General features: G+C 44.1%; 1 protein-coding gene and 1 long non-coding RNA gene across 4 annotated transcripts in view; one reads left to right on the forward strand and one right to left on the reverse strand.

Moving 5' to 3' along the window:
* LOC135564660 (uncharacterized) overlaps nt 1-21,174 on the reverse strand; it is a 529,018-nt gene extending 507,844 nt beyond the window's left edge. Inside the window, exons 1-2 of the long non-coding RNA XR_010461187.1 lie at nt 20,905-21,174; nt 18,285-18,395 (exon numbers count right to left, since the gene is read on the reverse strand). This is a non-coding gene — a long non-coding RNA (uncharacterized LOC135564660). The remainder of the gene's footprint in view (nt 1-18,284; nt 18,396-20,904) is intronic.
* LOC115110347 (myocardin-related transcription factor B-like) overlaps nt 1-23,356 on the forward strand; it is a 46,418-nt gene that overhangs the window by 5,347 nt on the left and 17,715 nt on the right. The window contains exon 2 of one of the 3 annotated variants that reach the window (XM_029635926.2): nt 17,772-18,021. In XM_029635926.2, the coding sequence (XP_029491786.1) occupies nt 17,865-18,021 (157 nt within the window). In that variant the 5' untranslated portion in view covers nt 17,772-17,864. Of the gene's footprint in view, nt 1-17,766; nt 18,022-21,133; nt 21,417-23,356 lie in introns of those variants that run through there. The other 2 variants (XM_065010122.1, XM_029635927.2) reach the window with 2 other exon arrangements.

Raw genomic sequence — 23,356 nt, forward strand, 5'->3', positions numbered from 1 at the left:
TTGAAAATGGCTGTTTAGCAATGATCAACAACCAACTTGACAGAGTTTGAAGAATAACGTGCAAATATTGTCCAATCCAGGTGTGCAAAATTCTTAGACTTAGCCAAAAAGAATCACAGCTGTAATCACTGCCAAAGGGGATTCTAACATGTATTGACTCAGGGATGTGAATACTTACATACATTTGATAATTCTGTATTACACTTTCAATAAATTTGCAAAAATTTCTAAAAACATGTTTTCACTTTGTCATTATGGGGTATTGAGTGTAGAGGATGAGAAAAAATATATATTTAATCCCATTTGAATTCAGGCTGTAACACAACAAAATGTGGAATAAGTATGAAATATGAATACTTTCTGAAGGCACTGTATATACTAGAATTTGAAATGGTAAAATATCAAGAGGCTACATCCCTATTTGGTAATACTGGAGCACAGGTCGTTGTGTTGTATAGTATATCTGTTCCATTGCAGTAGTATCTGCCTCATTATTTTATCATAGGTCATTTTAGTTGGACTAAATGACGACCTCAAACTCTCCCAGTAACATTGTTTGAATGGAAACTTGCCATCTGGAAAGCAGAGCAGCACTCCCCAACTGTGATTTTAGACCAAAACAGATACTCCCTCCCTCCTCCCATGCCAATGCCATGAGTCCCAACATGCCAACGGCCAAGTGGAAGGCTATTTCTGTCTGCGGTCGGGCCGGTCCAGCCGCCCCCTCCTCCACTGACCCAATGCTGAGTGCAGTGGCCCGCTCCATGCCTGGACCCTACAGGGGCCCGTCCAGGAGGGGAAGTGGGAGGGTCAGACACCATGTGCGAAGTTCTCAGTCATGGCCACTGGAGAATTCATTAGACTTATGGGAAAGTTACAGTGTTTGAAATGGGGGAATTTTGGGGGGGGGGGGTTAAGGATGAGGAAGTCCCCCTCCTCTTTCTGCAGTGCTGCAGTAGTCAGTCTCACACGGTTTTCTTTTGTGCAGTTCTGAGTGCGGTGAGACCCATATGGCCTGAGACACACATGGAAAAGGAGGCTTTTTTCCTGTATTTTTTCCAGCAGCTTATTCTGGCAAGTCACTATCAGCTATTTTTAGCCATACAGTAGACCTCCTCTGGCTAACTGGTGGCTATTGAGGTTCAAGTTATAAATGTGTAATGTGGTAACATACCATTTTTTTCTCTATTCCACAGACATTTGAGTTTTTTCCCAATCCTCTTTCTGTCACCACTGAGGATTTTTCATTTCAACTTCTTCTGTTCTAACTCCTGTTGTGCTGAACTGCTTTTAAGTCTTACTATTTCCTGATAGGACATAATGATTTTTAAAATTTATCTCACCACTGTCTGTTGTCTTCTCATGAATGATCCAGATAACAAGCAGATCACAGGCTTTGCCTTCCATGTCTCAGTTTTTTTCTACAGATGTGTCCCAACAAGTCTCAAATGAGTCCATGCACTGTGATCAGATTTGACATGGCGTAGCTACTTAGCATCAAATTGCATCTACACCAACCACGAGGACAAACACGATGACCATGGATCCATGAGGACACTTTTAACCCTCAGGATAGGGTGGAATTCTTACTACGATGACAATGCTTAGTCATGTGCACTATGTGGCTCACTTCCTGCCCTAGGTGGTGACACGGTACATCCCAATTCAGTGGACTGCAAGTGAACTCAGGCGAGGCAGGCTTTGAGCTGTCGCCTCAGCCCCAACAGAGGTGGCCTCATGCTCACTAGGGGTTTAACCTTGTGGTACACAAGGAACCTATGAAATAGATATGCTGTGTCAGTTCAAAGGGACAAAGATTTAGTGTTGGCATCATGTGTATTTTGAAGAATGTGCAGGGGACAAGTATTAATTTCTACACTATTGTGAAACCAATCCACTGCCAGTAGGCCTTGTGGGTTACACAGAATCAAACCCCTGCTGAGATGGCAGAGTTGTTAATTGTGTCAGGAAGAGGCCAGCTTTTGAGTCATACAGGCAGCCCATTGTCTGGACATGTATACACCCTCATCTGCCTCTTGGTCGTAATTTACTGAGGCAAAGTGTTTCATCATTTTCCTTCAATTCGCGAGAGGCTGAATATATCTAACAGGAGAAAGCATCTGAGCAAGCAAACAGCACCCCTCTGTCTCTCTACGTGTAGGCCATCTATCTGATGCTGTCTGGTCCAAACGAGGATGACATTGTTGCCGCCATAGCATTGAAGGCATGGGAAGCCAGTGAGCATTTGGCCTCTGATTAAAAGAAGTATCAAAAATGCGTTGAGCTAAACTGAGCGCGCTTAACTGTGAATGGTCCTGGCGCAACAACAAAAAAGTGTCAAAGGAAGCCAGCTTGGATTTTGGCGTCACTCCTATCAAATCCCATTGAGAGCATACGTCATTGACAGAAAAACTTGTTTTGAATTGTTGTATCTCGTTGTGTTGTTGTCCTCTGGTTGCTAGCTAGCTAGCTAAAATTGTCCCCTTCCTAAATTAGCCATGGATTGAGATAGAGATTTGGACTTGTGGTTTTACTTAATTCTCCTTAATGGCATATGATTATAATGGCAATTCTGATCCAACCATTAATTCATACATTGTTGTGCCCCTGGGCTGAGAGGATGGAAGTTCAATATGTACAGTAGCTAGATGTAGAAGGCTAATATTAACTAGCTAACATTGCCCATGAATGGAAGTTAGGGTTGCAAGCAAGCATTTTAGCCAGGTAGCCTAGGACAACAAAAAATAAAGGTGTGTAATGTATGACAGAGTGATAGTTTGGTCAACATGAAAGAGGGTAGGATGGCATTGGTGTTTCTCTTAGTAGGGTGAGTTTTTCTACTTGCACGAATGCGCATACACACACACACACACACACACAGAAATCAGAACCATGGACAGCCACATCATATTTAGCTTACATTGATTGGATTAAATAGGTTTTGGTATATTTTAGTCGGCACTGTATTAGACTAAGCAGAGGTGATTTAATGATCAAATCCAATCAAACTTTATTTGTCACATGTGTAGACATTACCATGAAATTCTTACTTACAAGCCCTTAACCAACAGTACAGATAATAATTACCAAGTAGACTCCAATAAAAAGTAATAATAAAAAGTAACACAATAAGAATAACAATAACAAGGCTATATGCAGGTGGCACCGGTACCGAGTCAGTGTGCAGGGGTACAGGCTAGTTGAGGTAATCTGTACATGTAGGTGGGGGCAAAGTGACTATGCATAGATAACAAACAGTGAGTAGCAGCAGTGTACAAAAAGGAGGGGGGGAGTCAATGTAAATTGTCCGGTGGCGATTTTATTAAATTGTTCAGCAGTCTTTTGGCTTGGGGGTAGAACTTGCAACCTTCCGGTTACTAGTCCAACGCTCTAACCACTAGGCTACCCTGCTGCCCCAACTTGCGGTAACTCTCTGTGATTCTTAATATATAGTTGTTTAGTGGTCTAAGAATGTGGGAAACATTAACTTGCTTGACCATTCTGTAGGTCATGTAACTGTACGTTACATGTAATATGCACCGTGGACTCCACTGGACAGATGTTGCTATCCGGTTTTGTGATAAAACAAAGGTGTTGTTGAATTTATTCGTCCACTGTGTCTTCTTATTGTCTCTGCCTTTAGGCCTATATATCACGGTCCCAATGTGCAAATATGGCTTCCCCAGTGATTTTACCCACACACTGCTACTGCATATCAGTAGGGGGCAGCATAGAGACCCTGAGGGATGACTGCTCTAGTAGATGAAGTCGCAGCTGGACTCTATGGCTTCAGTGTGCCTGTTTTCCATATCTTAAGGCTGCCACTCCAGTGAAGAGCCACTGATCTATAAATACCTGTCCTGTTATTGTTTAGCCCCAACCAACACTGCACTCTGCTCACCAATTAGCATCACCACGGCAACCCACTCCAATGAGATGCAAACTTTCAAGCTGAAAATCAAGTCTCAATCTGGTTTACATGTTGGTGTATAATTTCCTTTTGAGAGAATCTTTTTTTGTCATTGGTGAAGGGATGGTAGTCTCATTTCAAAGTGACTGGGAAAGGGGGTTCAATGCTAAAAATATGTTTTCTTTGTGTGCCAGTTTTCCAGCGCCATGACCTATTTAGTTGTACAGCAGCACTGCCAGACAGTGTCCTCTCCTTGTTCCCTCTCGTACTGTCACAGGTAAACCCAGATAACGCCTCAAGGTTGTCTCACCCCGTATAAATATTCTCCTCCTCTACCACTGGGGTGTAAATCATCAATTGAACATTTACTTTCAATTTACTTGAAAGGACTTCTTATAATCCAATATGTGTTTATTTTTAATTGATAATATCCTTTCCTTAATGCCTGTAAGTTAAACCCAAACATCATCATAAAGGTTGGGTTAGAAAAAAATATACTAAATTACCGAAATAACAATGGTGACACATGGCTGACGTTTCCTTTCCTTTAGGGATCAGTCATTTTGAATAAAAAATAAAATAAAGGCACTGCCAGGGTTAGGAACAGAACATTCTTGAAAATGACATGTAATTGGCTTCCAACAACATCAGTTAAGGAATTCGAAGTGACTCACTCCAGCTAACGCACTGCAGCGCCATCTACTGCTGCTCTGTGGTTTGTTCTATGAGGAAAATAATAGAAGAGAAATATCGAATAAAGACCTGTGGCTCACTTCAATTCTTACACTCAAATATTTGTCAGACTAAATACACAGTGGTGTGTATTTAATGATCAGGAGTCTGTGTTGCCGTCTTTCTCACCAATAGTAGTATTGAATGGACTGATTTTATGTCCAGGCATTGGGTTCATTATCTCATTATCATCATTTGCAATAAATATAAATGTGACAGCAGCAATCCAGCTGAGGTACTTTACAGTGATCAGTGTGTGTGTGTGTGTGTGTGTGTGTGTGTGTGTGTGTGTGTGTGTGTGTGTGTGTGTGTGTGTGTGTGTGTGTGTGTGTGTGTGTGTGTGTGTGTATGTATGCATCCATGTGTGTGTGGTGAAGATGATGTGACCCACACAGCCAGAGGAATGCCTTTCCGTAGACTCTTCTTGGCAGCTGCCTGCGTGCCGCATAGCCTTCATGGCCTTCAAAGAGAAGTCAGAGGCCTACAGGGATTTCCCTCTGGCTTTCCCACCATGTGCACTGCACTGCAGAGAGACTAGCAGGGGATGAGGAGCATAGCAGCAAGAATGGGAAGGTAGTGGGTGTAGAGTAGATTCCTCTGTGGAAACCAAGGAAAACCAAGAGCCAAAGTTACTGAATTGTATCAGCCTGCTCCCCGTGGTAGCACAATCTTTATTGATCATTATAATAAATAAATGTATCTGGATTTACAGAGTCCACTGTAATGTCGAGGCACTGTAATCACAAATGGCTAGGCTAGCAAGTCTATTCCCTCTTAGATAGTATTCCTACAGTGTCAGACCCTTGGCTTGGCCACTTAGATAACATCTAAAACCATGTGGAAGGCGATACACCTCGTTCCTGGACTGACAGACAGGGTCAAACTGTGCCAACTACGTAGACCTCTCTCAATAATGAATAACACTAGGCTAAGGTCTTGTAATCTCAATGTTTTATAACCTGCAATCAATCAGCCCAAACCCTCAACCCTGACACTATACTCATGTGTTCTAGCTAGGCTGTCAGGCCTTGATCCAACTAGGCATTTATCTTGGTTGTATCAACATGCCAGGTGGTTTATGTAGCCAAAACCAAGTCCATTTATTTTATTTGCCCAGAATTGGGCTTAGAGCTGTGGCAAGACCTACTAACTCTCTTCACATGTGTGTACCTGTAGCCAGATCACATTGAACGTGTGGGTGTCTTAGCCATGCTCTGCACACACGCTCTCGCTCTCTCTCTCTTTCTTTCTCTCACTCTCTCTCACTCTCTCTTTCTCTCTCTTGTTCTCTCTCTTTCTTTCTTTCTTTCTTTCTTGCTCTCTCTCTCTCTCTCTCTCTCTCTCTCTCTCTCTTTCTCTCTCTTTCTCTCTCTCTCACTCTCACACTCTCTTGCTCTCTCTCTCTCTCTCTCTCTCTCTTTCTCTCTCTCACTCTCTCTTTCTCTCTCTTGCTATCTCTCTTTCTCTCTCTTTCTTTCTCTCTCTCTTTCTCTCTCTCTCTGTCACTCTCGCTCTCACTCACTTAAAGCAAGTCTTTGTTTCATAGCAAACACCAGTGTGATGCAGAGGCATGAGCAGCAGATTGTATCTGCAACAGTGCATCTGAACTTAGTTAGAGCACACGTCATGTACCTTCGGGGGAAGACAGAGGATTGCTTCAGTGTTTGGTCTCTCTAATGAGAAACCATAGCCTGCTAGTGGTGCCTTAAATCACTTTGAGTGTCTTATAAGGGTTTGTCAACCATGTTATTGCTGGCTACTTATACTGTGGTTCTTCTTATGCGTTGTAAGCTAAAGTGACCATGTTAATTGCTGAATCTGGTTTCATCTTGATTTGGTTCTTTGTACTGTAACCTGAGAACGCTTCACTAGATGTAACTCTGTAGTTACACACTTTCTTTGGACTGAACGCTCAAGATTTCACACTAAAAAGGCTTTGATGTCTAAAGGCATTCTCTTTGAGGGAAAAGAAGTGGAAATGTTCACTGTGAAAGATAATTTAGGATATAGGGTCAACAGTTCAATGAGATCAAAATAGTCATAGTGGAAATGTATGTTTTCTCATCATGACAACATATGGCATCAACCAGGAGAAAGACCTAGTATGCAGTACAGGAAAAACGTAATGGGGTTTATGGCCTGTAAGTTTAAGTTTAATGAGCCATTATTGGTATGCCGGAAAGCTATCTCAGTGATGGAGTGTTGTATTGTGTTGAAGTAGCTTCCTAACTGAAAGGTTAGACCCATCAGTATGGCATCCACTGGAAATGTCATGTTTGTTCTGGCAATAGTCTAGAAAGGATGTGGCAGGTCAGTTGTAGAGCTACATTCTTTTCTTTTCTCATGTTCATTTTATTTCATGATGAGTGATGAGTACATTTTGGTAGAAATGACTAATGACAGATTTTTCATTGAAAGGAATCCAGTAAACAACTCTCGCAAGGTTTGCAAGTTTATCCAAACAAAAAACCCAGGCTATTCCAATTGATATGATCTACATCTGGTTGTTCAAGGAGCCAGAACGCCCCATAGTTATGGCATGGCATGGTTCCTGGTCTGTCTTCGGCCAAAACAGGCTATCTAAGGAACAGGACTGGCTTGAGTGCTAAACCATATTTAACAGACCTGTAGAGTACCACAGACCATGTACCAATAGGATTCATCTAGACCAGTGGTCACCAAACTACGGCCCGTGGGCCGGATACGGCCCGTCAGCACATTTGGCCCGGCCCTCTGAACAATACCAGAGACGCTATCGAATTTTTTTCCTATTTGGCCTCCAGAAAAAAAATCCTAGGCCCGGCCCTGTCAAAGAGAGAACGGAATAATGGCGAAAAGGTTAGGTAAGAGAAAAATTGATTCAGAATGCAGGGTATTTAACCTGCAGTGGACAAACAATTTTTTTTTGTTCAATGCAAAGAAAAGGCTGTTTGTCTCATCTGTCAAGAGACGGTGGCGGTATTCAAAGAATACAATCTTCGCCGACACTATGAATCCCGTCACAAAGACAAGTACGATAGCTTGCAAGGCCAAATACGAGCAGACAAACTCTCAAAGCTAAAAAGTGGACTACTATCTCAGCAGAATACATTTGTACGCCAAGCTCAGCTGAACCAGGCATCCGTTCGGGCCAGCTTTCGGGTTGCTAAACTGATAGCAAGAAGCGGTAAGCCTTTCACTGACGGAGAGTTTGTTAAGAAATGTATGGATGCTGTCGCGGAGGAGGTGTGTCCCGAGAAGAAAGATGCATTTAATGCCGTAAGTCTGTCGGCGAGTACAATCACCAGACGCGTTGAAGAAATCGGGAGTAATGTATATGCCCAGCTGCAGCAGAAGACGAAAGAATTTGACTTTTTTTCATTAGCACTGGATGAGAGCACGGACGTGCAAGACACAGCGCAACTGCTCATTTTTATTCGTGGAGTTAGCGCAAACTTTGAGATATGCGAGGAGCTGGCAGCCCTCCAAAGTCTCAAAGGGACTACAACGGGAGAGGATATTTTTGACAAAGTGTGCCAAACCATGGAGAAGTTGGACCTGGACTGGTCAAAGCTAGCTAGCATCACGACTGACGGGGCTCCTAGCATGGTGGGCGAAACTCGCGGTCTAATAGGACGCATGAACCGGGAGTTGGAAAAAAGGGGTCTCACCGCCCCGCTACGAGTCCACTGCCTAATTCACCAGCAAGCACTGTGCTGCAAAGTGTTGAAGTGGGATTCTGTAATGAAGGTTGTGGTGTCGTGCATAAACTTCATCAGAGCAAAGGGACTTAAACACAGGCAGTTCCAAGAATTCCTGTCTGAACTGGAGTCTACGCACGGAGATGTGCTGGCTGAGCCGGGGCAGAGTTTTGAGGCGTTTTTACGAGCTGCTACCCGAAATTAACGCATTTCTTCATTTAAAAGACAAAACGGTCCCAGAGCTGATCGACCCAGAATGGAAATGGCACCTCGCATTTTTAACAGACGTGACAGAAATACTTAACAGCCTTAACTTGCAGCTACAAGGCGAGGGGAAACTCATTTGCGACATGTATTCACACATAAAAGCATTTGAGGTGAAATTAGCGCTGCTTTTGGAACAAGTGAAAAAGCGCAACTTTGTCCATCTTCCTGCTACCCAAAACCTGTCGACAGAGAACCCAGCGGTCCCGTTCCCAGCTGAAAAGTGCGTGGAAGCACTGGAAATGCTGAAGGCGGAGTTCGGTGTGCGATTCAGTGAACTACATGTTCATGCAAAAGAAATCCGTCTTTTTCAGAACCCCTTTGTTGCCGACATTGATGAAGCCCAGCCTTCATATCAGTTTGAGTTGGCTGAGTTACAGAACTGTGATGTTCTGAAAGACGCATTCAAGCCCAACAGTCTCATTGACTTCTATGCCGCCCTCCCAAACTACACATATCCAAACATCAAAAAACACGCAATGAAAATGTCCACAGTTTTTGGCAGCACGTATATCTGCGAGAAAACCTTTTCTCGCATGAAACTGCTGAAAACCCCGATGAGATCAAGATTGACAGATGAACATTTGCATCAGTGCTTGAGACTGGCTGTAACTAGAATGGAACCTGATATTCAACTTCTCACCAGCCAGATGCAGGCCCACAGTTCACACTGATGAACATACATAGGTAAGCTCACTTTTCTGACTTGAATGAGTCATTCTGAGCATAAACAAATATAATCATAATAAAATCTACTGGGATAAAATCCATCTTTACAACCATACTGGTAGTGAAATGTATTGTGCTGTGTAGGTGCTGTATCACTTAGTTCAGTTTCTCAACCTGCTTCTTTTGTGGTTTTCACAGGGAAGTTGATGAGAGAGAGCTGCAAACAGCGGTGTCTACAAGCCTACTGGAACCTACAAAAGGATTATAAGGAAGGAACACAATAACTTTAAGAGACTGCTCATATGTGTCAGAGAGATTCTGCTCTGACAACTGAGCTGAACTTTTATCTGTTAAGATTGTGCATGGCACGACAGAAAGTTAATGTTCCATGGCTTTTTTTTCTATGAAGAACCCAGAGAGAGTTATTTAGTTATTATTTATTTCCTGTTTTTTCTGTGAAGAACTCAGAGAGGGTTATTTAGTTATTATTTATTTCATTAATAGTGTTATTATTTGTTTCCTGACTTTTTTTCTGTAAAGAACCTGGAAAGGGTTATTTGGTTATGTGTGGCTTTCTGGAAAACAATAAATGTTTTAAGCTCCCCTACGATCGTCACACTTTTTCTGTTACAAACTGACACCGGCCCCCCATCAGAGAAGGGAAAAGTTATGTGGCCCTCACAGGAAAAAGTTTGGGGACCCCTGATCTAGACAGTACACTTCCATCCGAGCCAAAGGTGCACCTGACTTTTTTTGAACTGGTGCATACTTGGCTAACTGAATACAGCCAGGCAGGCCGATGCATTGCAGAGCGATAAACTCTTTGCATGGAGGATATAATAGACTGTATAGTGTTAATAATGGAACTCAGCCTGGGTTTGGAGACGCTTTATCTTTATTTACATGCATCGCCGATAAGACTGGTTTATTTGGCCAGCCGGAGCATCTCAAGTGAAGAGAGGTAGTCCTTCATCTCCTGCACAGCCCTGGTTGTAAACAACACTAATGTGTGTACTTCAGCTGACTTAGAGTGTAAACTAAGAAGCATTGGGGTCTGAGTATGGATCAAATGTCAACAACACACTGAAAGCTGACATTAGTCTTGGCAAAGACTCCAGGGATCACATTACAAACCCTCTCCTAGCTGCAAACAAACTCTCTCCTAGCTGCAAACAATCCCTCTCCTAGCTGCAAACAAACCCTCTCCCAGCTGCAAATAAATCCTCTCCTAGCTGCAAACAAACCCTCTCCTAGCTGTAAACAAACCCTCTCCTAGCTGTAAACAAACCTTCTCCTAGCTGCAAACAATCCCTCTCCTAGCTGTAAACAATCCCTCTCCTAGCTGCAAACAATCCCTCTCCTAGCTGTAAACAAACCCTATACTAGCTGTAAACAAACCCTCTCCTAGCTGCAAACAAACCCTCTTTTAGCTGCAAACAAACCCTCTCCTAGCTGCAAACAAACCCTCGCATAGCTGCAAACAAACCCTCTCCTAGCTGCAAACAAACCCTCGCATAGCTGCAAATAAACCCTCGCATAGCTGCAAATAAACCCTCTCCTAGCTGCAAACAAACCCTCGCATAGCTACAAATAAACCCTCTCCTAGCTGCAAACAAACCCTCGCATAGCTGCAAATAAACCCTCTCCTAGCTGCAAACAAACCCTCGCATAGCTGCAAATAAACCCTCTCCTAGCTGCAAACAAACCCTCTCCTAGCTGCAAACAATCCCTCTCCTGGCTGCTAACAAACCCTCTCCTAGCTGCAAACAAACCCTCTCCTAGCTGCAAACAAACCCTCTCCTAGCTGCAAACAATCCCTCTCCTGGCTGCTAACAAACCCTCACCTAGCTGCAAACAAACCCTCTCCTAGCTGCAAACAAACCCTCTCCTAGCTGCAAACAAACCCTCGCATAGCTGCAAATAAACCCTCTCCTAGCTAAATCAAATCAAATCAAATTTCAAATCAAATCAAATCCAATTTTATTTGTCACATACACATGGTTAGCAGATGTTAATGCGAGTGTAGCGAAATGCTTGTGCTTCTAGTTCCGACAATGCAGTGATAACCAACAAGTAATCTAACTAACAATTCTAAAACTACTGTCTTATACACAGTGTAAGGGGATAAAGAATATGTACATAAGGATATATGAGTGAGTGATGGTACAGAGCAGCATACAGTAGATGGTATCGAGTACAGTATATACATATGAGATGAGTATGTAGACAAAGTAAACAAAGTGGCATAGTTAAAGTGGCTAGTGATACATGTATTACATAAGGATGCAGTCGATGATGTAGAGTACAGTATATACGTATGCATATGAGATGAATAATGTAGGGTAAGTAACATTATATAAGGTAGCATTGTTTAAAGTGGCTAGTGATATATTTACATAATTTCCCATCAATTCCCATTATTAAAGTGGCTGGAGTTGGGTCAGTGTCAATGACAGTGTGTTGGCAGCAGCCACTCAATGGTGGCTGTTTAACAGTCTGATAGCCTTGAGATAGAAGCTGTTTTTCAGTCTCTCAGTCCCAGCTTTGATGCACCTGTACTGACCTCGCCTTCTGGATGATAGCGGGGTGAACAGGCAGTGGTTCGGGTGGTTGATGTCCTTGATGATCTTTATGGCCTTCCTGTAACATCGGGTGGTGTAGGTGTCCTGGAGGGCAGGTAGTTTGCCCCGGTGATGCGTTGTGCAGACCTCACTACCCTCTGGAGAGCCTTACGGTTGAGGGCGGAGCAGTTGCCGTACCAGGCGGTGATACAGCCCGCCAGGATGCTCTCGATTGTGCATCTGTAGAAGTTTGTGAGTGCTTTTGGTGACAAGCCGAATTTCTTCAGCCTCCTGAGGTTGAAGAGGCGCTGCTGCGCCTTCTTCACGACGCTGTCAGTGTGAGTGGACCAATTCAGTTTGTCTGTGATGTGTATGCCGAGGAACTTAAAACTTGCTACCCTCTCCACTACTGTTCCATCGATGTGGATAGGGGGTGTTCCCTCTGCTGTTTCCTGAAGTCCACAATCATCTCCTTAGTTTTGTTGACGTTGAGTGTGAGGTTATTTTCCTGACACCACACTCCGAGGGCCCTCACCTCCTCCCCTGTAGGCCGTCTCGTCGTTGTTGGTAATCAAGCCTACCACTGTTGTGTCGTCCGCAAACTTGATGATTGAGTTGGAGGCGTGCGTGGCCACGCAGTCGTGGGTGAACAGGGAGTACAGGAGAGGGCTCAGAACGCACCCTTGTGGGGCCCCTGTGTTGAGGATCAGCGGGGAGGAGATGTTGTTGCCTACCCTCACCACCTGGGGGCGGCCCGTCAGGAAGTCCAGTACCCAGTTGCACAGGGCGGGGTCGAGACCCAGGGTCTCGAGCTTGATGACGAGCTTGGAGGGTACTATGGTGTTGAATGCCGAGCTGTAGTCGATGAACAGCATTCTCACATAGGTATTCCTCTTGTCCAGGTGGGTTAGGGCAGTGTGCAGTGTGGTTGAGATTGCATCGTCTGTGGACCTATTTGGGCGGTAAGCAAATTGGAGTGGGTCTAGGGTGTCAGGTAGGGTGGAGGTGATATGGTCCTTGACTAGTCTCTCAAAGCACTTCATGATGACGGAAGTGAGTGCTACGGGGCGGTAGTAGTTTAGCTCAGTTACCTTAGCTTTCTTGGGAACAGGAACAATGGTGGCCCTCTTGAAGCTTGTGGGAACAGCAGACTGGTATAGGGATTGATTGAATATGTCCGTAAACACACCGGCCAGCTGGTCTACGCATGCTCTGAGGGCGCGGCTGGGGATGCCGTCTGGGCCTGCAGCCTTGCGAGGGTTAACACGTTTAAATGTCTTACTCACCTCGGCTGCAGTGAAGGAGAGACCGCATGTTTTCGTTGCAGGCCGTGTCAGTGGCACTGTATTGTCCTCAAAGCGGGCAAAAAAGTTATTTAGTCTGCCTGGGAGCAAGACATCCTGGTCCGTGACTAGGCTGGGTTTCTTCTTGTAGTCCGTGATTGACTGTAGACCCTGCCACATGCGTCTTGTGTCTGAGCCGTTGAATTGAGATTCTACTTTGTCTCTGTACTGACGCTTAGCTTGTTTAATAGCCTTGCGGAGGGAATAGCTGCACTGTTTGTATTCGGTCATGTTGCCAGACACCTTGCCCTGATTAAAAGCAGTGGTTCGCGCTTTCAGTTTCACGCGAATGCTGCCATCAATCCACGGTTTCTGGTTAGGGAATGTTTTTATCGTTGCTATGGGAACGACATCTTCAACGCACGTTCTAATGAACTCGCACACCGAATCAGCGTATTCGTCAATATTTTTTATCTGACGCAATACGAAACATGTCCCAGTCCACGTGATGGAAGCAGTCTTGGAGTGTGGAGTCAGCTTGGTCTGACCAGCGTTGGACAGACCTCAGCGTGGGAGCCTCTTGTTTTAGTTTCTGCCTATAGGCAGGGATCAGCAAAATGGAGTCGTGGTAGGCTTTTCCGAAAGGGGGGCGGGGCAGGGCCTTATATGCGTCGCGGAAGTTAGAGTAACAATGATCCAAGGTTTTACCACCCCTGGTTGCGCAATCGATATGCTGATAAAATTTAGGGAGTCTTGTTTTCAGATTAGCTTTGTTAAAATCCCCAGCTACAATGAATGCAGCCTCCGGATAAATGGTTTCCAGTTTGCAAAGAGTTAAATAAAGTTCGTTCAGAGCCATCGATGTGTCTGCTTGGGGGGGGGATATATACGGCTGTGATTATAATCGAAGAGAATTCTCTTGGAAGATAATGCGGTCTACATTTGATTGTGAGGAATTCTAAATCAGGTGAACAGAAGGATTTGAGTTCCTGTATGTTTCCTTCATCACACCATGTCTCGTTAGTCATGAGGCATACGCCCCCGCCGCTCTTCTTACCAGAAAGATGTTTGTTTCTGTCGGCGCGATGCGTGGAGAAACCCGTTGGCTGCACCGCATCGGATAGCGTCTTCCCAGTAAGCCATGTTTCCGTGAAGCAGAGAACATTGCAGTCTCTGATGTCCCTCTGGAATGCTACCCTTGCAAACAAACCCTCTCCTAGCTGCAAACAAACCCTCGCATAGCTGCAAATAAACCCCCTCCTAGCTGCAAATAAACCCTCTCCTAGCTGCAAACAAACCCTCTCCTAGCTGCAAACAAACCCTCGCATAGCTGCAAACAAACCCTCTCCTAGCTGCAAACAAACCCTCGCATAGCTGCAAATAAACCCTCGCATAGCTGCAAATAAACCCTCTCCTAGCTGCAAACAAACCCTCGCATAGCTGCAAATAAACCCTCTCCTAGCTGCAAACAAACCCTCTCCTAGCTGCAAACAAACCCTTGCATAGCTGCAAATAAACCCTCTCCTAGCTGCAAACAAACCCTCGCATAGCTGCAAATAAACCCTCGCATAGCTGCAAACAAACCCTCTCCTAGCTGCAAACAAACCCTTGCATAGCTGCAAATAAACCCTCGCATAGCTGCAAATAAACCCTCTCCTAGCTGCAAACAAACCCTCTCCTAGCTGTAAACAAACCCTCTCCTAGCTGTAAACAAACCCTCTCCTAGCTGCAAACAAACCCTCTCCTAGCTGTAAACAAACCCTCTCCTAGCTGCAAACAAACCCTCTCCTAGCTGCAAACAAACCCTCTCCTAGCTGCAAACAAACCCTCTCCTAGCTGCAAACAAACCCTCTCCTAGCTGCAAACAAACCCTCGCATAGCTGCAAATAAACCCTGGCATAGCTGCAAATAAACCCTCTCCTAGCTGCAAACAAACCCTCGCATAGCTGCAAATAAACCCTCTCCTAGCTGCAAACAAACCCTCTCCTAGCTGCAAACAAACCCTCGCATAGCTGCAAATAAACCCTCTCCTAGCTGCAAACAAACCCTCGCATAGCTGCAAATAAACCCTCGCATAGCTGCAAACAAACCCTCTCCTAGCTGCAAACAAACCCTCTCCTAGCTGCAAACAAACCCTCTCCTAGCTGCAAACAAACCCTCTCCTAGCTGCAAACAAACCCTCTCCTAGCTGCAAGCAAACAAACCCTCTCCTAGCTGCAAGCAAACAAACCCTCTCCTAGCTGCAAACAAACCCTCGCATAGCTGCAAATAAACCCTCGCATAGCTGCAAACAAACCCTCTCCTAGCTGCAAACAAACCCTCGCATAGCTGCAAATAAACCCTCGCATAGCTGCAAATAAACCCTCTCCTAGCTGCAAACAAACCCTCTCCTAGCTGTAAACAAACCCTCTCCTAGCTGTAAACAAACCCTCTCCTAGCTGTAAACAAACCCTCTCCTAGCTGTAAACAAACCCTCTCCTAGCTGTAAACAAACCCTCTCCTAGTACAGTATATCAACTGAGTTAAGTAGCAGCTTTCTCATTTGTTTTGCCCATCTCGATAATGTGCCTCGTGTGGTAGAGAGCACAGACCTCATTGTGTAAAACTATCTTTGTCCGTCTTCTATTCTGACGTTTTCTGGCACTGCTACTCATACCAAAGCGCTATGGAGATTTATATGTGTGTTGTAGATAAATAACAATATTTCCATTTTGGACTGTGTCTTTATCCAGAGGTATCCTGCAACACAGCTGGTTCTCTTTTTACCCAGCATAACACCCTGGAGCCAGACAGGAGAAATGGGACTGGTGCCACTCCATCCTCTGGGAGGCTGGAGCACATTATAGAGAGAGAGAGAGAGAGTAGATTCTGGGTTGGGACGGAGGGGATGGAAGGGTGATATGTTTGGCTCCATGGCACATCATTGAAAGCATTTTGCTATCTCTGTGATTTAACCCATTGTATTGCATATATCAATCAGCATTGATTTTAAAAATATATATCCTCCCGCATCTAAATAAAAAAAACACACTTACAAGCCTCGATATGTAGCTCCAAGCATCAGTTCACACGTCAAGCGGACATAAATATTCCCATTCTCTCTAAGATTCTCTTCCCTTAAAACCACATGTTCTGACATTCAAAAAAGAAATTCTGTACTAGTGATGTGAATTCAAGCAAAGAACCATCATGACCTAGGCTAATACTGAGATGTGCTAAACAGTTGCTGTGCTGAGTGCACGCTGAGATGGGAGGACTGTGCCCAGAATGCTGTCATTGTCCATAGCCACCTCTCATACCTCTCCCAGTCTGCCAGCTCCCAGTGGAGCTGAAACCGGAATGCATGAAGAAGAACAAACAAAGACCCGCCTTAGTTTTAACACAGCTGGAGTTTGTTTTAGAGATGGAAGGTACCTTGCAGCTCAGATGTCTTGGGTTTCTACTTTTGGATGGCAGGTTTCAGAAGCCAGACACTCTAGCAGCTATAGGGTAAGGTCATTTCATATCTGGCACTTGAAGGGTAACGTTGTGTACACCTGAATCCCCTCTGTAGGCTGTTCTCCTGAAACAGACTGACAATGGCTCCATTCCTAAGCAGCCTGGATCTGTATCTGCACCACAGTCTGCCTCACGTTGCACATTCAGCATCTGTCACTGGCAGACATAGAACAGGGCCACATTCAGTTGCAAAACGTTCTCCAACGTTACAGATAGAATTTCCGTGCATAGAGCTGACGTTATTCCTTATTCAACACATACAAGAGGAATGTTTGTTCTACATAGCATATTTCTATCTGACCGTCCTGCTGAACACGCCCCAGCTGTGGAGCCTTGCGCCCAGTCTACACGATCTACAATGCTGTCTACACACTCCTTATCCCACTCTTACTCTGGGATAAGAGCCACATAAAGACATGTATAGAACATATACAGTTGAAGTCGGAAGTTTACATACACTTAGGTCGGAGTCATTAAACTTGTTTTTCAACCACTCCACAAATTTCTTGTTAACAAACTATAGTTTTGGCAAGTCGGTTTGGACATCTACTTTGTGCATGACACAAGTCATTTTTCCAACAATTGTTTACAGACAGATTATTTCACTTATAATTCACTGTATCACAATTTCAGTGGGTCAGAAGTTTACATACACTAAGTTGACTGTGCCTTTAAACAGCTTGGAAAATTTACATACACCTTATCCAAATACATTTAAACTCAGTTTTTCACAATTCCTGACATTTAATCCTAGTAAAAATTCAATTTTAGGTCAGTTAGGACCTAAGAATATGGGTTGATGAAGTGACTGTAGTAAGACCAACAGGAAACTTTGGAATCCAATTCTATACAAAACTTGGGAAATGTATTACTAATTAGAAACGTACAATATGCTAAGACCTTATACATTTTGTACATTCATCTGTTAAAATAAGTAATTTGGCTTTTAGCGTGATTCTTATTGATCAGCATCAGATTAAATGTGAACAGGGCACATGAATCTTTAACTTTATTGTCAAGCTCCCTTCTGCTTCAGTTCCATAGTGATCTCCATGCAATCAACTGTTAGAAGTAAAACTGTTATAAGTAAATGACATTTTTCAATTGGCAGCCAAGTTTGTCATGTGATGAATAACTCCTGCTGTAAAATGACACAATGTTCCCATCTCCCCAGCAACAACTGACAACAGCAGCAGCTCTATCTGCCCTGCTGGTTTCCAGGAGACCCGGCCTAGCTCCTCCTCCTGAGGAGTGCTGAGGCTGCAGCATGGATCCCCAGGGGAGTCTGGGAGTGGAGGGGGCCTTCAGCCTGCAGCTAGCGCTGCTGGTGCCCAGTCTCCGGAGCGAGGCAGTGACCCACGAGCTGGAAGATCTGACTATGGAGCCCAGTCCCAGCCTGCCACCTCTCAAAGAGCGTAAGAACGGTGAGTAGTAGACCATTCAGTCACCTAGGTCAATCACCTAGGGCAGGGCTGCCCAACCCTCTTCCTGGAGATCTACTGTCCTGTAGGTTTTCAGTCCAACCCTAATTTAGCGTATCTGATTCAGCTAGTTAAGGTCTTGTTGAGCAGCACAGCAGGACATGCAAACTTGGCTGCCAGTTGAATAGTGTATTAGAGGTTTAAAAAGGTTTCTAAAGTTTGTAATTTCCACTTTGCATATTCATTTCCAATTTGTAATTGCATACCTAGTATCAGGAGGATGAGTGGTGAAAACACAGAGGGGAATCAATTGTGATTTCTTGCATCCTCTCTCTCCTCGCCTCCTTCTCAAAATGCATTGAAGCAGATCCGAGGCTCTGAAAAATCAAGGAAATAAGATTGAAATTAACCCAGAGACTCTGGTTTCTATATCATCCATCAGAGAGCAAGCCTGCCCTGACAGTGAGAAAACAAACTCCTCTCCAGTCCAGAGAGATTTGTTTGTGGAGAGAAGTGGGGAATTAGACTGGAATTGCATCTGGAAGCCAACACATAATCGCAGCTTGAACGGTTCCTGACATCAAGTCCCAAAGTCAGTCCTCTCTTTGGGCCACTAAGTGTTTTGTTTGTTGGTTGCTCTCAGAAAAGCGGGAATTATTCATGAGTTAAATATGATCAATTAGATGCAGATTCTGATTAACAGACTTCAACAAGTCAATGAACAGGTTGAGCCTCTCGTTTAACTTTTCACTGATGATGAATTCCTTACTAATATTTCCCAGTGCATTTTCCTTGAAATTGTGGACCTTCAGTATCTTGAGATCTCCTCTGTTATCTCACTCTCCTAACCCACTGGTTCTCAGACCAAAGCCAGAACGCCAATCTGGAAATATTCCTCTGGCATGTGAACCATAGTGAGGGGTAGCACTGAGGCAGTGTCTGGTGGGCAAGCTGACACTCACCTACCCCGAGTGGTAGCCTGACATTTTCCCAGTCCCTAGAGAGGGCACAGTCAGGAATAGAGAGTATGGGGTGGAGACTACTGTTCACCCCAACCTTATTGCCCAAGAGACAGACACTGGGAAAACTCAAATGTGTTGCACTCTACGCCTTGTTGATGATGTGATGATGTAGTGGAGATTTTTTAATTTAGTTCAGTTTCAAAATACATGCGTCTGGCCAAGTTTAATCTCTCGTGTACTGACCCTTACTACCCTCCCCTCACAAGCCCCTCCCTCAGAAAACTTGGACTCGACTCAGACTATGATGTCTTTTATCACCCGAATAATACAGGAAGTTCGCTGTTTGTTTTCTCTTCTGGTTAATGTCTGATTAATAATTTCCAATGCAGCTCACGTGATACGCGGGACCCAACATTTTTGTATTGATAGCGATGCACATCGGACGTCATACACCATCCATTATTGAAGTGTTTACTCCATACAGTATGCACTTGTGGAGGCCCTTGACATTGCAACATCAACACACCCCTTTAGTGGGGAGCTCTCATAGGCCAGTGTCTCTGCTTGGTACTCCATCTTGTGCCACTCTCTGTATTGATTGCCACTTTCTTCTTGCTCTGGGCTGCAGACACATTGATCCCATTGCAGGCCAGGTCTGAGCTCCATGAATCCCTCCCCACCACGGCTCTTTCTCCCTCCCTGGGCCCCAGCAGGAGCTGACACAGTCAGGCATGTCACAGGGAGCATCTGGGGCGTCTAGAGCACAGACTGCATCCTGTCTTTCTTCCTAAGAGGGAGACCCCTGTAGTGGATTCACATGCACAACAGGGGCTAGAATCAGGATCAGGACAGGCTCTATAAAGGAGCTTGCTTTCATTTAAGCAGCATTCCTAATCCATTTGAACACATAGAACCGGCCAGTCATTTCCTTTCGGGTCTGTATCTTTGTTAGTGTCATAATATGACTACCGCTGTTTATCTAGACATTCAGCTTGCAGTTGTTTCATGTTATAGTATTGTAAGGTTAACACGTTCATGACTGTTCCCAAGTTGTCCTTGAACATTGACATGGGTGAAATATACCAGGGCGAAATGGATTGGAATGGAAATAGAAGCAGCATGCCAGTTCATGTTGGCTGCCCTCTGCCCTTTAACCTGCAGTGTTAGGGAGTAGGGAGGGACACACATGTCTGCACTTCAAGCGTATGACTCATACTTCCTATATGTGAATGCTAACCCGGCTGGAAATGACCATCTATTCATCTGTTATCACTCTTCGGTGTTCTCTCTTCCCTGTTGTCCCTTTAGAAGTCTCCTCTGGGTGGGTGATATTTCTCTTTGCTGTTATTGGTTCTCGGACACAGAGACCAGATTGATATATGTTCTCCTAGACAACATTGTGAAAGAGACAGGGTTGAATGCAACCACCTCCCATTTCTAATGTTTACATTTCATCTATTTTGTTTGAAATCCGAAAGAAAATATTGATACTTATGTCAATATTAGTCAGCAACAGCTACGGTTGGGTCTACACAAATGAAAACAATAGATAAGATTGTATTAATGTCATGTTTGTGCTTTGAGTGTCGTGTTGTAGTCGAAATAATGAAATGAAAATGATAGCAATAACAAGAATGTGCTAAATGTCAGAAATACACACTTTACAACTGGGAAAAGTGACAAAGATAAACATCAATGTCCCAGGGGCCTCAGCATGTTTGTTTTTGTCATTCTTATCCAGTGACACAACATGGTATGAAAATAAACTCCCGGCTCGTTTTCTCATGGAGCTTTTCATCCTCGCACTCAAAAGTCACAAATACTCAATGTTTTTGGGCCAAGAAAGACACAATAAGTTAAAATGACATTTCAATACATGCATGTAGTTAGCCTATTTCATGATATGGTTGAAAGTATGACTTACCTTTATAGACTTTTAGGACAGCAGTTGGTTTAGTCAAAAGTTTGTATTGTTCTCTGTGTTGTTTTGGTAATTAAAGTTGCTTGACTCATTGTATTTAGTTCTAATGAGGCTAGTGTTGAAAGAGCAGAGCACTGAGAGCTGAGCAAAGTGACCCAGCAGGGGTTAACAGTGGCTCGTCTGTCTGTGTTCCCTCCTCCTCCTGACGCTGAGCCCAGCCAGAGCATGAGTGAGCGCACACTCGCTCCCGCTGAGACCAACACAAAGACAGGCAGAGTGAGATTGGAGAGACTGGAGAGAGAGAGGGAGGGACTGTACGTACCAGACTGTGAGAAACAGTTCTCTTACCATACGCTCCTAGCTGGGTGTTTTCCCTCATTACCAAACCCTCATGCTGGTCCTCGTTCCTCACTGCCCTGATCACTCCATGGGACTCCAGACCCGGCCGCTAAGCGACCCGGCTCTCTCCTCCTCTATGGCGTGCCTCGACGTGGAGTCCCCCGCCGTCTGCAGGGGTAAATTTAAATCAGGTGCCCCTGTCTCTCTCTGTCTTTCCTTTTCTCCCTCCTCATTCTTTCACGCTGTCTTTCTATCGCTTACCTTTTCACTCTTTCTTGCTCTCTCTGCTAGGTAGCATCACTACGTTGTTGGCATGAAGCCTAGTATCAACATAAATCAGAATCCATTTTGGTTTCCTCTACGGTTGTCTCCAAAAACGTTGTGTGTTTAGGACTTTTTAACTACAGTAGATTCTCACTAGAAGGCAAATGGTTGTTTAAGTTCTCAGTAAAATAATGGAGTTACAGTGAAATGTGTATGGCTTTATGGGTTTAGGTCTGCTTTTCAGTCAATGTGATTACCTTGAATGAAATATACAGCTACTTATAGGCCTTGACCAACGGCGTGATGTCAGAGTAATCTGTACTGATTAATTGATGATAACACCTTGATGCTGGGCTAGGACAGAGACAGAGAGCCCCACCAGGAAATGATAGGGCATTACAGAACGAATAGCTATTAAATGATGTCCAGTATCCGTTTGAGACTGGATTAACAGCATCACGATAGTGTAAAGAGTTGTTGTTTTCTATTAGAAACAAGCAAAGTCAAAATGAGGGAGGAGATGAGGCCAGAATGAGGGAGGGGACTAGGGAGGTGGGTTTATATAGCGTATCATATTATTAGGATCCTTAACCCAGGACTCTGTGTTCACTTCTTATGATGACAAATAACTGCAGAGCTCAGTGTTACCCTCAGGCTATCAGCTAAGCATGATGTCACCACTTAGTTTGTACCTTTTCCTGAACGATAGCATTCTGCTGTACAGTATGTTGGCTGGGAGGAATAGTCAGTCCCCAGTGAAATGCTAAACCTGGAAATGCTGTTGCTCCACATTCTGTTTGTGATCTGCATACTGTTACAGGGCAGCTCCTGATAGTATTAGGTGTTTCAAAGAACAACTTGGTGTGTAAAGAAAAGGTGATATGACTATTACCTGGCTTCAATGTAGGTCATATTTAAAAGCTATTGTGTCCCCTCGGGTCATGGGTGTAGAATCATGCTTGGATGAGTTGGATGGATCTGGTTTGAATTTATTGCCAATGTTTTATTCCTTATCTATCTTCGAGCATACATCAAACAACAAACTGACTCATCGAGTGAATGAGCATTTGCAAGGGCATGGAGCACAGCTGAGCTGCAAGGAGAATACTGTATATTTCCAGCAATAATGTCAACATAGCTTATGTCAGTGTCAGACTGTTTCTATAACAGTATAGCCATAACAAAACAGATTCTCTTTTATATTTACGCAGAGTGTTTCTAGGAAAAAGTCAGGCCAAGAGATCTAATGGTAGACTTTGTCCAGAGATGAGTTTTGTTGAGACGAACATAGGCAGGGGATTAGAGATAGAATCAGGAGACAGAGATATTAGTAAAGCTGAGGTTTGTGAAGTACCTCTGTTTATGTTGTGCTGGAGAACAGGGGAGTACAGCCGACTTGCATCACACAGAGGTTAGCCAGGGTTCACTGAGAACAGCACTATTGACATCGGCCAAACAAAATGTAAGGAGCACCTCAGGCATGGGCTGTACTGTCCACGTTGATGTCAAGAATAACAACTTGAAATGCAGTATTGTTCTCATAAATCGACAATTATCCTTTAGCATTCTTTTCCAGTCGAGTCAAAGTGGATAATATGAATTTTGAAACCAACCAATGGTAATTCTCTCCTATCTTCCAGAATGATCTTTCTGTGTCGGTGCCCCCCTGGTGTGCAGGTTGACGTGTATTGTCATAAGTCTTGTCCTGGAGGCAGCACTGAGCGATTTCCCCTTAGATAGGCCATCTGTAAAGTCACAATTTTGTAAAAATGAATGAAAACAAACATGAGCTTTTTGGTCTTAATTTAAAGTTAGGGTTAGGCATTAGGGTTATCAGTGTGGTTAAAGATAG

The sequence above is a fragment of the Oncorhynchus nerka genome, linkage group LG26, assembly GCF_034236695.1.
Source record: "Oncorhynchus nerka isolate Pitt River linkage group LG26, Oner_Uvic_2.0, whole genome shotgun sequence".
NCBI classification, from domain to species: domain Eukaryota; kingdom Metazoa; phylum Chordata; class Actinopteri; order Salmoniformes; family Salmonidae; genus Oncorhynchus; species Oncorhynchus nerka.